General features: G+C 41.7%; 1 protein-coding gene and 1 long non-coding RNA gene across 2 annotated transcripts in view; one reads left to right on the top strand and one right to left on the bottom strand.

Annotated features, from left to right (window-relative positions):
- The window catches only part of LOC307022238, a 26,551-nt gene extending 12,069 nt beyond the window's left edge, over window positions 1–14,482 (top strand). Inside the window, exon 3 of the long non-coding RNA XR_013803332.1 lies at window positions 7,429–14,482. This is a non-coding gene — a long non-coding RNA (uncharacterized lncRNA). The remainder of the gene's footprint in view (window positions 1–7,428) is intronic.
- On the bottom strand, window positions 1,911–7,433 carry LOC307022236 (E3 SUMO-protein ligase ZBED1-like). Its single transcript, XM_079654925.1, has 2 exons — window positions 4,941–7,433; window positions 1,911–4,643 (listed from the first exon to the last, which is right to left on the bottom strand). Exons 1-2 carry the CDS (start codon window positions 5,217–5,219, stop codon window positions 3,240–3,242), a joined length of 1,683 nt encoding a protein of 560 aa, XP_079511051.1. The 5' UTR covers window positions 5,220–7,433; the 3' UTR covers window positions 1,911–3,239.

Below are 14,482 nucleotides of genomic sequence, written 5' to 3'. Positions count from 1 at the left end.
ACAACTGAAAACTGAGTAACACAGTATGTACCTGATGAACAAAACCACAGTAACACACACACACTACGACCACAGTAACACACGCACTGCAGAACTGCCACCCTAGTCCATGCCTGCTCCATAAGTAGGCCCCTCCTGCATCTCCTGCTGATGTCTTTTCACCTTTTTTGCTGTGCTTAGACTCTTGCGCCTATATTTCAAACTAGCAGATGTAATGGCCTCAGCTTTTGAAATTCTCAGCAAATCACTTTGTCTCATTGCGCTGACAGTAACAGCTGTGCTCTGGAGCCACAACTTCTCCATAACAGCCAGCATGGCAGAGGCACCTTCATTAAAGGTGGAGATGGCCATACTTGCAGCTGCCTCAACGCTGCTTTTCCCCACAAAGACCGTTTTTGGACACCGCGCCCATATCACAGAGTTGAGGCACTCATTGGCATTTTGAGTACCTCCATGCTGCATTCTCTGGAGCAGGCTGTCACTTGACATGCGGTGGTACACAGGGATAAGCTTCTCCCCCACCTCTCGCTTTAAAAAGTTTCCAGCATGTTCTTTGTGGCTACCAGGTGTTTCCCCATTATCCTCTGCTTTCCTATACCAACACCAGGAGGGATTGCACCTGGTGTGTAAGGGGCTGTCATCAGTAGACATGCCGTGGAGGAGACCTGCCCATATTTCTCCCTTCATTTTATCGATTGAACCCTGGTTGTTGAGAATTGCCCCCCTGTAATAATTTTGCAAAGTTTTGCATTTCTTTGCAGTCAGCTTCCCTACACCCTTCCCTCCTAACTTTTTCTGTGAACTCATTTTTCTGAGTGCTGTACCCATTCGCTTGTGGGCATGATTAATGCACTCTAATTTCACCACTTCATGCCCAGGGTATGGGTTCAGTGCAACCACCTCCCTAAATGCTGCGCTATCCCCATCTGACAACATCTCTGTGTACCGCACCTGGTGGCGATTCACAGACCTGGCCCACATCCTCTTGGCTGACTCCTGGTCCATTGCCTTGCTTGACCCTGCAAAGTTTCTTGCCCAATCACTATGTGTCTGTCGCCAACTGTCATACTCCTCTTCTGTAATCTTTTGCTCTTGCTTGGCATTTCCCTTTAGAGCACAAGCATGGCAATAGGATGATAGGATTTCATAGTCTATCACCAATCCAGTAAGGATGTCAATGCACACACCGATCCCATAATGGGATGTGAAGCCTCGCTTTTGCCATGTGCCATCAAATGACACGCTGATGTTTATAACTGCCTCTGCATCCTCCCTCAGCAACTCTGCAACATCTGGGTCCACATCTGCATAAGCCTGCCTGACCTGCTCCCTTGTCCTGTGAAGTGACTCCAGGCCTCTCTCTATTTCTGCCACTAATAAGAGAAAAAAATAAGTCAACTGAATGTCCTGATAAGTTATACTCTGAATTCAATAGTTCAAGTTTTCTTGGTCTCAATCCTGTTTCTATACCTGTCACTCTCTTGTCATGTCTCTGATAGGTTTTGAGATGAAGTGCAGGAATCCCCAACACTTTGCTTATTTTCTTCAGAGCTGCATAGCCCAAGCCTAACTCGTGCGCTAAGAGCACCATTCTCACATTCACATCAAAAGCAACATCCTTCCTGGTTTCGTCTTGAAGACGTGTAGATGTGTACACACTTTTGCGGTACCCACCATCACACAGACTGCACTCTAAAATTAAGCTGCTACAGAAACCATGGTTTTGCGGATCGATGTTAACTTTGAGCCCTGTCCCTGCGCAATTTGGGCAAATCAACCCACTGAGCAGTTCATTCAGCCGCGCTACATGTATTATCAGCCACTGCTGTGTGGCGCTATCTAAACCCTCCTGCTCTTTGGGTGACAGCTTGCGCATTGACGCACTAAGTGAAGGTTTTTCAGGTTCGGGGTCATTTGTTTTGTCTTCTACCTTGCTACGTGCAAGTGACAATTGTTGTCCTCTTCTCTTTGAACGATTTTTTCGCGGATGTTTCGGCATTTTGAGATTTAAATTTTCAGCGCAAATATAAACAAGGAAGTGTCATGGCGCACCACGTGACGCATCTGAACGAATCACGTTGTCAGAAATTGACACCAGCCAATAAGATTCCGTTCTTTGGTCAGATGACCCCTTTGTACTTTCACGATTGGTTGCTGATACAAAGGAAATGACCATATTTGGATCCGATGAGATTGTGCAGGAGAACCTGAGCTTTCCAACGGTACCTCTCATGACATGGAGCAAACAGCGGTCACGGCACTTTATGTTACGTTAGATTGCTAACTTTTGGTGAATTTAGGAGAAATCTACCGACGGAAATAGACAAACTATAGTAAAATAAACACCTAAATGTGTATTTTGTACGTTTTCCTTCCAAAAGCCTGAAAGAAAACATCTTATTGAATCAAAATAGCACAAAATCTCAAAATTGACATGGGCATGAAAAACGATGTTTTTGCCTGCCGTGTCTCGCCTTAATGTGAAAACCTATTTTTTGTTTTACATCTGAAAAAGAGTCCAATTTTGTATATGTTATTTTTTTACTCATTATTTAAATTCTGTAACGGACACAACCAGGGATAACATAGAGATGATGACAAGAACAAAGCCAAACCAATTGTGGGGTCCCCTAGGGATAAGAGGCAGAATAGCATTGTTGATTGTGCTCATTACACTTGGCACCTTGTTGGTTGGAAGGGGAGTACAATATCATGTAAGACATGGATCCATTAGTTCACTCATAGAGAATGCCCACATCGCTAACAAGACTCCAGCTGTGTTTCAGAGACTTTCACTTATCCCCAGAGCCAAAAGATCAGCTGAGCAACAAGAGGAGGAGTTAGAAATACTCGGTCCCAAATAGGGCTGCAACAAACGACTAATTTGATAATCGATTAATCTATCGATTACTGAAACGACTAATCGATTATTCGGACTATTACTTGCGCAATTTCTCAAACGCTCTTATTTAGCCATCAACTTTTAAATGTAGGTTTGAGGTTGTTTTAGGCATGTGGAAACTAACAATGAAGACAAAATAGACAAATACTTGATTCAAAAATACATATTTATTAAACTTTCTGCTGATATAAAAGATAAATAAAAAATCTGTCCTTCAACATTTTTAAACCAAGGACAGCAGCAATATAAAATAAAAACTACAGCAGTTTCCCTTAATCAAATAAAAAAAACTATTTCAACTTAAAAGGGATAAACACTCTCTTGCATCTAGGCTAGATTATTCTTGGTTGAAATGGAGGAAAGTCAGCATCTCCACATGATCTCCGGAGAGGCTTGCTCTCTTCTGAGAGCAGATATTCCCCGCCACAGAGAAGATTCGCTCAGACGGGGTTGATGTTGCAGGAATGCAAAGGAAAGATCTTGCAAGCTTTGACAATACAGGGAAACGCCCCTTATTTTCCCTCCACCATCTCAGAGGGTCATCTTTTTTGTGAATGGCTGGCTCTGCGAAGTACATCTGAACTTCGCTCCTTGCCATTTGGAGCTTTTGGTCCTCGTGAGATTCATCCTCTTCTTCACTCAGACTGTCTGTGTCAGACTGAAGGAGGTTATCCAGTGCTGATTTATCCCCTCTGCCTGGAACACTGACCCTCTGCTGTTGAACTCGCTCACAGCCTTGTATCTCAGACCCCCTTACCTCTTTGATTGCAAGGACTTCAATTGTCCCTTGCACCCGTGTGCCATCTTCAGCTCCCATAAACTTCAGCTTTCTGAATTTTGGGTCAAGGGAAGCTGAAAGAACAATCGGGTTTTCTTTCTCTGCTGAGATGGTGTTCAGACACCCCCATCTTTCGTTTATCCCTTTTTCTGCACTTGCCAAAAATGCTTTTCCTGCGCCCGTCTCAAAATGGGTTTGCTGTGTGGACCGTTGCAGCCCTTTGACCAGCTGTGGAAGACATGAAGCGGTTGCATACTCCTGTCCACTTAGGTAAACGGTAGCACATTGAAAAGGCTGCAACCCTTGTGTCAGCTCTTCAAGCAGCACCCATTGATCTGGCTTCAAGTCAAAGTACTGTTTGCCCCTTGGAGTTACCTCAGGATCGGATAGAGTTGCAGTAACTGGCCAGCGCTGTTCCAGGAGTCTCTCTACCATGTAGTATGTACTGTTCCATCTTGTACTGACATCCTGGATCAGTTTATGCTGTGGTGTGTTCATTTGCTGCTGTTTCACCTTCAGTTTTGTATTTGCCAGCTCGCTTCTCCTGAAGTGTTCAACCAAGTGTCTTGCAGCCCCTACAGCTCTGCTGATGCTGGGCTCTTTGAGGGCATTGTTAACTATGAGCTGGAGTGTGTGCCCACTGCAGCGCACAGAGGCCCAGCCGTGTTTTTCCTCCAGCATTCGCATTGCTGCCACAATATTGGACCCATTGTCGTGAACTACTGCTTTTATTTTGGTAGGCAAGATGTCATATTTAGCTATCACCTCCTCCAGCCATGTCATGATGTTCACACCAGAATGCCTCTCCTCAAGAGGCATGGTGGCAAGATTCAATGTCTTCATTTCCCAATCTTCACTGATGAAATGGCAGGACACGCCAAGGTATGCCTCTGTTGCACGACTAGTCCAGACATCAGCTGTCAGTGTGAGGGCGCTTTTGACTTCCTTAATGGTCTCCTTTACCTTAAAAGACATCAGATGTGATCTTAGTTAAAAAATGTAAGCGCATACAGTGTATACAGTTAAGATGTTTGGGACACTTTATACTTTAATTTAAATACAATTATGTATCAGTGATTTTATTTCTTATTCATGAAGTCTACTTTTCAATTAATAAATACAAATTATATTCTATGGGTCTATGCATGCCTGTGGGAGTGAGAAAGTGAGTGAATGTGAGTGAGTGATAAACCCTTGTTGTACCTTCAGAAAGGTTGTTTAATATTTCTGTGTGTGTGTGAGTTAAACACTTGTACCTACCTTCAGTAAGATGGCTTCATATTTCTTTTCCATCAGGTGAGTAAAGTGGGTTCTGGATGGAAGGATGTATTCAGGGTTAAACTGCCTGATCATTTCACGAAACCCTTCACCATCAACCATCGACATTGGTCTCATATCCTTGACCAGCATGGTCAGGATTGAGTTTGTTAGCGCAGTGGCTTGTTGGAGAGGTACAGGCCTTTTCCTTTGAAGATACTGATCCATGGCAGTGGGACTGGCACAGCTCCTCTTTGGCCTGCATTTGATATAAAAATACATATTTTATTGTCAGGCAAAAGAGTAACATTAGTTTCTAAAAACATTCATATGCAATCAATTACATTTGATTTCACATTAAATGAAGTTGAGCTTTGTTATGCCTATCACTTTAATTTGTAAAAGTCAAATCACGAGATAAAACAAATCCGGAGATCGTTCGAGTAAGTTAAATCAAAAGCATCCTGGAGATCATTCTCATATGATTAAAGTGTGTCTTTTGCAGGCCACTGTAGCTAGTGCGCCAGCGCCACCCGGTGACGTAACAAGTAACAACAACTTCTACACATCCCATTTGGACACAAACACATTAAATGTTTTCCCAATTATCCGGTGTTCTCTTGTGCACTCGATCAATTACATCTGCAGCTCTATACTGATTGCAATATTAAAAATATATATATATATATTTAAAAAATATTTATCCCCCGCTGCCTCCTGCCGGTCATCTCTCCTAACAGCGCTCTTATTATTGTGAGACTGCCGGGGCAGACGCAACATCTTGCAAGAAACAGCATCTCAGGGCTTCTAAATATTTAACAACCTATTAATGATGCATACCACTTAACGGGAAGAAACTCAGCTATTGTAAGACGTGCTAATGTAGCGTTAGCTCGGTGCTAATTCAGCACATAACTGGCAAAAGCGATCTTTTCTACTTCAAACTCACTGAACTAGCAGCCAGGAAAGAGCAAGAAAACAACTTCCCTTTACAGAGCCATATATATAAATACGTCTTACCTGCTGTTTTGTGATCAAAACTAAAGTTCTGTTCAAGGACATGCAATTTAAACATTGGCTAGCTACTGCTAGCTAGCTAGGTTAGTTGACTTACCGAGTGGAGTCATCTTCCAGAACTCCGACATGCTTTCTTTTGAGATGTTCCATCATTGATGAAGTGCTCCCATGCCAGGCTAGATCGCCTTTGCAAATGTTGCACTTAACAACCTTTTTCACATTGTCAAGTATGAAATGATCCCACACTTTTGAGGTTTTCGTTTTAGGTGTTGCCATTACGCTTCTTGTTCTCTTTGGGTTTTTTAGCGGGCCATTAGCTTATCAAACTCCAGTATATTAATATCTACATGTAAGCGCGTAAAACACCGGTGATGACGTTAGCGCGTAAAAAAAACGTGATGACGTCAGCGCTGAAGGATTATTTGAAGGATTAAAGTAACGTGTTATGGCAGGAAAGTTAAATCTGGTATATTCATTTTAATGTCACCTTATATATATTCATGTGCGTTAAATTTGAAGGGACAAAGTATCTTTTCCCTCCCCCAATATATTGAGGTGAAGTCCTTGTGTTTAGAGAGAGATGTGAGCTGGGGACACCCTTATTTGGGAATAGGGCCAAGACGCTGGAATGTTTCCCTCGTAAAAGAAGGGTGTGCGTTACACAATCTTGTAGCAGATGTGTGTGGTTGGTTACTTTGTATTAATAATAACAGTATGTGTAAAGGAAGCTGGAAATATACAATGTGAAACCTTTTATTTGAAGTAAAGATGTGAACAATAGCTCAAACAAATGGAAGGGCCATAGGTAGGCCTGTGTGAAGTTTGACTATTTGAAAAGCATCTCTAATACTGCTTAAGAGCATAGGTAATGTGTTCCTTGTTGTTATTGATATGAAAGTAATTAACATGTATTACGTATATTTAGCCAACTATAACAACTATATCTTAAAACATACTTTTAACTTGTGTGTGGCAGCCTGAGGCGGGAAGATGGACACAGGGACAAAGGGCCATAAAGGAGATGTGTGTGTGCTGGCTACAAGATGTGAAATAAGATAGGGAAACTTGTTGTTGAGAGCAAGTTCGTACCAGACACCAAAAGGTGTCTGGTCTTCGTCAAACTGAATGAGACTTTTTGTTTCCGGGTTTCTTCTGCTGTGTCGCACTGATTGGGTGCGACAGGCCATGTGTTGGTCTCTGCCAATAAGATGACCTCGGGGGGAAAGCCCGCACACACCTCCTCCTGTGTTTTAGTATGAAAGCCTGTGTTTTCCTTTGGTTCGCGCTCTTGTTTTTCACCGGCCGTTCCTGAGACCTGTCTCACACGGTGGTAGAACCTGAGCCCGGAGTACTCTGCAGAGTGCTTCGTGATTTCTTTGTATTTGTATCGTTACTGTTTATCATTAAAGCAAGATTATTGTTTAACTTGTATTCTGGTGTTTCTTAATCCCTTCCTTTTCACGAATTCACCCAGCTTATCAAACGACACGCGGAGACGAGGTTGGTTTTCAACATCCTCCAAATCTCCAACAAATGGTGACCCGACGTGTCTGAGTGGGGTGTTTTCGGGGAAGAGACCACCAGCGGCAAGCGGACGAATGGTCCGGAGAAGAGGCCTAGAATAATCTCTGACAACTAAAACGAGGATCCTTCAATTGAAAGGTGAGCAGACAAGCCTGTTTCTATCGAAGGTCTGTAATTGGCTAAACTAAATTTTAGAGTTGTCAGAGACATATTCCGGTGTCATAGTTGTTGCGGTGGAATATACAAATACATATTTTAGATAGGTAGGAAAGTTATATAACATAAAAGTGAATCAACGAGGTATGTAAGACGAAGGTGAAAGGCCCCGTACTTTTTTCAGAAAGGAGACGGCTGAAGACTCGTTGGGGGACGTCCAGTGACCGTTTTCAGACGGCATCCAGGAGACGAATCTGAATAACAATTCTTAGGTTCATAGGAATCGAAGTTGAGTTATAAGTAAAATCCAAAGGAGAGTAACGCAACCTTCGAAAACCAATTTTGAAGTGACCGGACCTCATTAATCCTTTGTTCTGTGGGGGTTGAATCTATAAAGCCAAACGTCACGATAAAGAGTTCTGTAAGCCTTGGTTACGACTCCATGTCAGCGTCACATCGTTGAAAGACGGTGTTGAAGCGGGCTGAGAGGCTTGCTAAACTTGTTGGAATAAACATCGGACAATAAAAGCTGAATAGACTGTACGGGGAACATTTTTTCTGTGAATATTTACTGGTAACAGAAACAGCCGAAGTCAGATGAATAGATACGAAGTCATAATGAAAGGAGAATTTTAACGAGAGGAGCGTGAGTTAAGAGCTTACGAGGACAGTGGGTTCAAAAAAACAAAAAAAAATTGAATAAAAGGATAGCAGAAGTGTTAATTGTTGAAAGAAGCCCCCCTTTTCCAAAGGAGAGGCTGAGAGCTACAGCAGGGGAGAGAGAAGGGGGTGTCAGTATTTGTCTGTGAGAGTTCCCCCCACCCTTTTTCCTCTCGAGAGCAGCAGCAGCAGCCCGGAGTGTGTCTGCTTGCTTTTTTCTCTAGTGATCTGAAGTTGGAAGGAAATACATAGAAAATGAACAGATCAAGGTGTGATTTGAAGTGGTAGATATATTGAAATAAATAAGAAACAATGATTTGCTGTTATTTAAATATAGTCTTTGAGAACTGATTGATACCGTTGCATTGCGTTGTGAATTTCATGGTAGTTGTCATTAACTAAGACTTGTACTTAATTATATTCCAATGGGAAAATTATATTAAATACAGGAACAAAAGAGTAGAAAGTAAAGAGAAGGTTTTTGTAAGTTTGTCAGAGGGAATCTGTTAATGTTTAAGCATGGCACGAGGTTTTGCTCCAGCCATCTCACACGGTTACACAAAGGGGTGATTTATGAGAAACTTGTGGTCAGGAGAAATGAGATGTTTTGGAAAGTAGACAGAGAGAGAGAGAAAAGTAAGGTTGTTGCTAAAATATAGAGAGTAAAAGTTATATAAAGTTAACTACTATTCGGGAGAATGTCATATTGTTGAATGAGTAACCTAAAATAAGTGAAGATGGTGAAATAGTTTGATTAAGGATACAACCGGTAACTACTGATTAAATACACAGTGATGGTGTACATGAACATTGAGAGTAGATTAAGTTGTTTTGTTCTTCATGCTTTTCACCAGAAGTCATTTGAATTGTTATTATTTTTAAGTAGTGTTGTTTTGTGTTATATTTCTAGACTATAATGTACCCACATGCATGTGGTTTCTTTGTCCCAGTTCATTTTAAAGTCAGCCGCCTCATGGCTAAATCTATTTGACCCCATGAGGTCAAGAGTCATTCTGTTAGACCACCATCTTGTGAAAGACAAATCATTGTTCTTTTGTCACATTTTGAATTAGAAAAGAGTTCATTTTGCTAGATCAATTTATCTATAAATGTTGTAGTGGGAGTTTTGTGTTTGCTAACATTTTTAGGAACGACAACACCAGGAGATGAGTAAACTCAAGAATCCGTGGAGTGTAAATACATTGAGAAAAACACATTTTTATACTCTAACTTTTTGCACATCATAGACAAGGAATTTAGACAATATAAATAAATATTCACCAAAAGTAATAAGTAAAATGGAAAGTAGACATAGGCCTACACTTGAGTCAAAGTATATTACTGTGATCTGATCAGTGTGCTCTGCAGGTTTACTATTGTTCTAAGTAACAGTGGGATTTAAAATATTGGAGAAAGTATGGAGATGTTCTTTCGTAGTGTGTGAAATATGTGATGCTTGAAACAGGTATTTCAATTTATGGAAGAAAATGGTTTCCTGAAAGAGTCAGGTTGGGTAGATATGTAACAATGGATGAAACAATTTATAGAGGGAGTTTTTGTAATATCATTAGTAGACATTAATGGTGTTGTTTAGATGGCATTTAGCAACTAAGACAGATAGTATGATTAGAAAGAGACAGAGTGGAAAGGGTTGGATTGATTCAATCTCAGTGTGCTAGATTTCTTATGGATAATGCGTCCCGGGACCTGGACTCCCCCTCTGAGTTAGAAAGGCTACGACCCCGTCCCTCCAAGCAGACAAAAGACCCAACCCAAAAGGAGGCTCCTCCTTCTCCATCAAACAGACAGAGAACCGGAGCTGAACCGTCTCCACCTGAGGCATCCAGAACCAAACCGCTTGCTGACATACAGAAATACTCTCATCAGTCCCTCAGACAGGGCATGAAGCTGAGCCACGAGATTTGGCACAGGAGCAGAGGGGGGGACATGAGAGCAGAATCCGCCCTCCATGAAGCAGCAGAGAGACTGTAAAGGGGAGATGAAATACAAAGCAGTGCAAGAACAGTGGCATGATGTGGGCTGCAGATGTGACTGGGCCAAAGGCTGCCTAAAACAGTTACAGCGGATGGATTCAAGAGCTGATGGACTGAAGAGAAGACAGAATCAGAGGAGTTGGCATGGTCGATTGGAAGTGAGGAGGCCGGGGTCACGGCTTGAGACAACCAGGGGAGGAGAAAAGGAGAACGGGAATGAGTGAGTTTACACATAAACACACTTATTCACAAAACGCGCATAGAAGACACCACATTTAAAGAACTTGAATTGACTTGATAAATAAGTAAAGATAAAAAGAGGTATTAACCATGAATTAATCGATTGGTAAATTCAAAATAGCAGTAAAGAGGAAACTATTAATGTAAAATGAGAAAATCATCCTAAAAACACACTGAGGGTTAAAGGGGGAGACATGAGGGAAATATGCACTACACTTTAAGCAGGGGGTGTTTTGGAGTAGCACGGTGTAGAACCATATTCTTCAATCTTTCCATCATATTAATAAATTATTCTTCAAGAGATTTTTATTCATGTGTGAATAAAGTAGTGATCTCATTTGTTACAATATTGATTTCACCATTGTGGCATAGTTATTACCATAGGAGGGCTTTAGGATGGAAACTGTTTTTAATCCTTGGTAAAGTAAAGGGTGATGGTTGCATGTTCGGACACCCAAGGTTCCACACACTGCTAAAGAGTTTAACATTGTTTTTAAGTAGACCAGAATTGAAGATAAATGAGTATAATGAGCTATGAAATGCAGAGCTACACAGATCCTAGTAATGTTTTGACTCTAGATAATAGTTATGTACACAAGTTTCTGAATTAGATTTCTTAGACATTTTAATACTACTTAGTTGTAAATAAATTGCAGTAGTAGTAGTACTATTATGAAGTGAGTTTTGTACCAAGTTGCAGGAAATGTGGGAAGCAGCCGTCCCGATGACAAGTTAGAGATATCTGACTTAAGGTGGTAATCGTGAATTGATAAATGATGGCGCTCCATATATGACTGATTTTTGTAGACAAAGGATACTGGCCTATGCTGAAATATCAAAGTCTCTGCAGAGCACGACACATGGCCAATGAAACTGAGACCAAATGACCTTTGACCCTGACTGACAGTGTGACTTGAGAAAAGCACTATCAATGACAGACTCTGGGGCTGCCCAAACTTGACTTTACAACCTGACAGTGTGAGTGTGAATGAATTTCTGCATGTGATCAGTGTAACTGCATGATTCTAAAACAATAACTAACCGAGCATGTCTTTGGACTAATACATTATTTTGGAGCTCCATGGGAAACACAGGTTTCCTACAATTCCACTCATTTGGAAAAACGCACATGTGACCCGTTTCTAATTCCCACAGGAGTTGGCGGTTTGCAAATGTAAAACTCAAACTAAAATCTAAAGATTCTGTTTCTTTTAGGACTGCCAGCTGGGAATGAACACTCATTTTCCCTGGAGTGTTTACTGTGAAAGATGATGGATATACTTTTGTGAATGATGTTTGGTATTTTCTTATAACCACTGGTTACCTGAAGGTTTTCTTCCCATACAGGATTTTATTACACATGTGTACATGTGTAAAAAGGGGGAGTGTGGAATATTTTCATTTAGGGACTGGAAGAAACCTGCCGCCCCAACTCAGATGTTCAATCTGACCATTGATTGACAGTTTTAGATTTAACCTGCTCCATATCTGGGGATAAGATACTGTTTGATGAATGTTGACATGTTTCTAATATTGATTGAGTTATAACAGGTAACACAGATGCAGAATCAGTGGCCAAGGGGCTACTGCGAGAGGTAATTCCAGAATGAGAATGAGAAGGTGAACTGTGATAATGAAAACAATTTGGTAATATTTCAACAGGTATTAAAGTAACTGAGGTTTGAAATGTAGAAAGAACATATTACAGCTAAGTTAAAACATAGTAATGTAATGAGAAAGAAGTAAAAGCCATAGACTGTTTAGATCATTATGGGGATGTACATTTAATTTAAAGTCATAATAGAAAGACATTTGATGACAGTATGTTGAATTTCTGTATTCATTTTTCAGCTTGATAATATCTAAGCAGTGACAGGTAGAAGCAGTCTCGCCTGGAAATTATTCACTTTGTCAGTATCATGATTTTAGTTATTTTTAATCCATAACATTAGTGTGTTCCATTACCAGAGACATTAGCAGTTCATATTATATTTAGATTTTAAATGGGATCTCAAGGATTTCATTTATAATAACACAGATGCTTGTCAGGAATTCAGAGCTATTGAGATATGTTATTTAGTTCACCTGAAGATGTTGGGGTTTATTTTGTTGACACAGGCCAAGTATTAGAATTCTGAAGCGGCCTACCAGCGGTGGGTCAAACACCTGAGGGCCCAGAAGCACTGAGCGTAGACTTGAGGGGTGGGTATCAGATTTCTCCACACAGGTTGCTGACGCCAAAAGGGGGACCCGAGGAGCAGGAGGCCGACACAGCGGAGTTCGTCTGGCTGAAGGTCGTCAGGCCTACGTGACTCAACCCCAGGTTCTCCGGCCTCTACAGAGTGACCCAGAGGACATCTCATGCCGTCCGCCGAGGAGCAAAGGGGGACATCTGGTACTACTGGAGCCAGTGTGCGGCGAGGAACACTCCGGCTAGGACCTTGGAGGACATCAGGATGGACCTGGCTATCGTCAACGCGGACATCCCTACAGCAGACGACTTGGAAGCAGGCATCAGCGGACTGGAGGAGAAGGACCTCGCGGACATCCCTACAGCAGACGACTTGGAAGGAGGCGTCAGCGGGCTGGGGGACTTCTCGAGGCAGCAGAGGAGTCTACTTCTCTCTGATCAGATTCATCAGTTCCACCTTTGAAGGAAAGGCCGCATCTCCCCCTCCCTATCAGCTGCCCTTGTTGGCGTATTCCGCTGAGGGGGGGGGGGCCCTGATGATTCAACAACACGCAAGGATGCTGCTTTCTGGCACTCAGGCTCTCACTCTGATAGTTTCTTCATTGTCATTGGAGGTTGTTTTCTGTTCTCAAGGGTTTAATGAAGGGGGACAGACACAGTATCAAAGAAGGACAGTAGTTTTGTTTCAAATGTCTTATGTGTGTTGGTCTCGTTAATGCGAGACCAAAAAGGGGGAATTGAAGGATTATTTGAATTATTTGAAGGATTAAAGTAACGTGTTATGGCAGGAAAGTTAAATCTGGTATATTCATTTTAATGTCACCTTATATATATTCATGTGTGTTAAATTTGAAGGGACAAAGTATCTTTTCCCTCCCCCAATATATTGAGGTGAAGTCCTTGTGTTTAGAGAGAGATGTGAGCTGGGGACACCCTTATTTGGGAATAGGGCCAAGACGCTGGAATGTTTCCCTCGTAAAAGAAGGGTGTGCGTTACACAATCTTGTAGCAGATGTGTGTGGTTGGTTACTTTGTATTAATAATAACAGTATGTGTAAAGGAAGCTGGAAATATACAATGTGAAACCTTTTATTTGAAGTAAAGATGTGAACAATAGCTCAAACAAATGGAAGGGCCATAGGTAGGCCTGTGTGAAGTTTGACTATTTGAAAAGCATCTCTAATACTGCTTAAGAGCATAGGTAATGTGTTCCTTGTTGTTATTGATATGAAAGTAATTAACATGTATTACGTATATTTAGCCAACTATAACAACTATATCTTAAAACATACTTTTAACTTGTGTGTGGCAGTCAGGAGGCGGGAAGATGGACACAGGGACAAAGGGCCATAAAGGGGATGTGTGTGTGCTGGCTGCAAGATGTGAAATAAGATAGGGAAACTTGTTGTTGAGAGCAAGTTCGTACCAGACACCAAAAGGTGTCTGGTCTTCGTCAAACTGAATGAGACTTTTTGTTTCCGGGTTTCTTCTGCTGTGTCGCACTGATTGGGTGCGACAGGCCATGTGTTGGTCTCTGCCAATAAGATGACATCTGGGGGAAAGCCCGCACACACCTCCTCCTGGTGTTTTAGTATGAAAGCCTGTGTTTTCCTTTGGTTCGCGCTCTTGTTTTTCACCGGCCGTTCCTGAGACCTGTCTCACACGGGGGTAGAACCTGAGCCCGGAGTACTCTGCAGAGTGCTTCGTGATTTCTTTGTATTTGTATCGTTACTGTTTATCATTAAAGCAAGATTATTGTTTAA

Source organism: Notothenia rossii (genome assembly GCF_949606895.1).
Source record: "Notothenia rossii genome assembly, chromosome: 10".
In the NCBI taxonomy this organism is placed as follows: domain Eukaryota; kingdom Metazoa; phylum Chordata; class Actinopteri; order Perciformes; family Nototheniidae; genus Notothenia; species Notothenia rossii.
Note: the sequence above shows the minus strand (reverse complement) of the source record. Positions and strands in the feature narration are given on the sequence as shown.

Bases quoted from the DNA above. Each gene is read 5' to 3' on its own strand.
- LOC307022236 (XM_079654925.1), bottom strand. From the start codon at position 5,219: ATGTATTTTTATATCAAATGCAGGCCAAAGAGGAGCTGTGCCAGTCCC. The intron at 4,644-4,940 runs GTAGGTACAAGT...ATGTCTTTTAAG, and splicing joins ATGAAGCCATCTTACTGAAG to GTAAAGGAGACCATTAAGGA.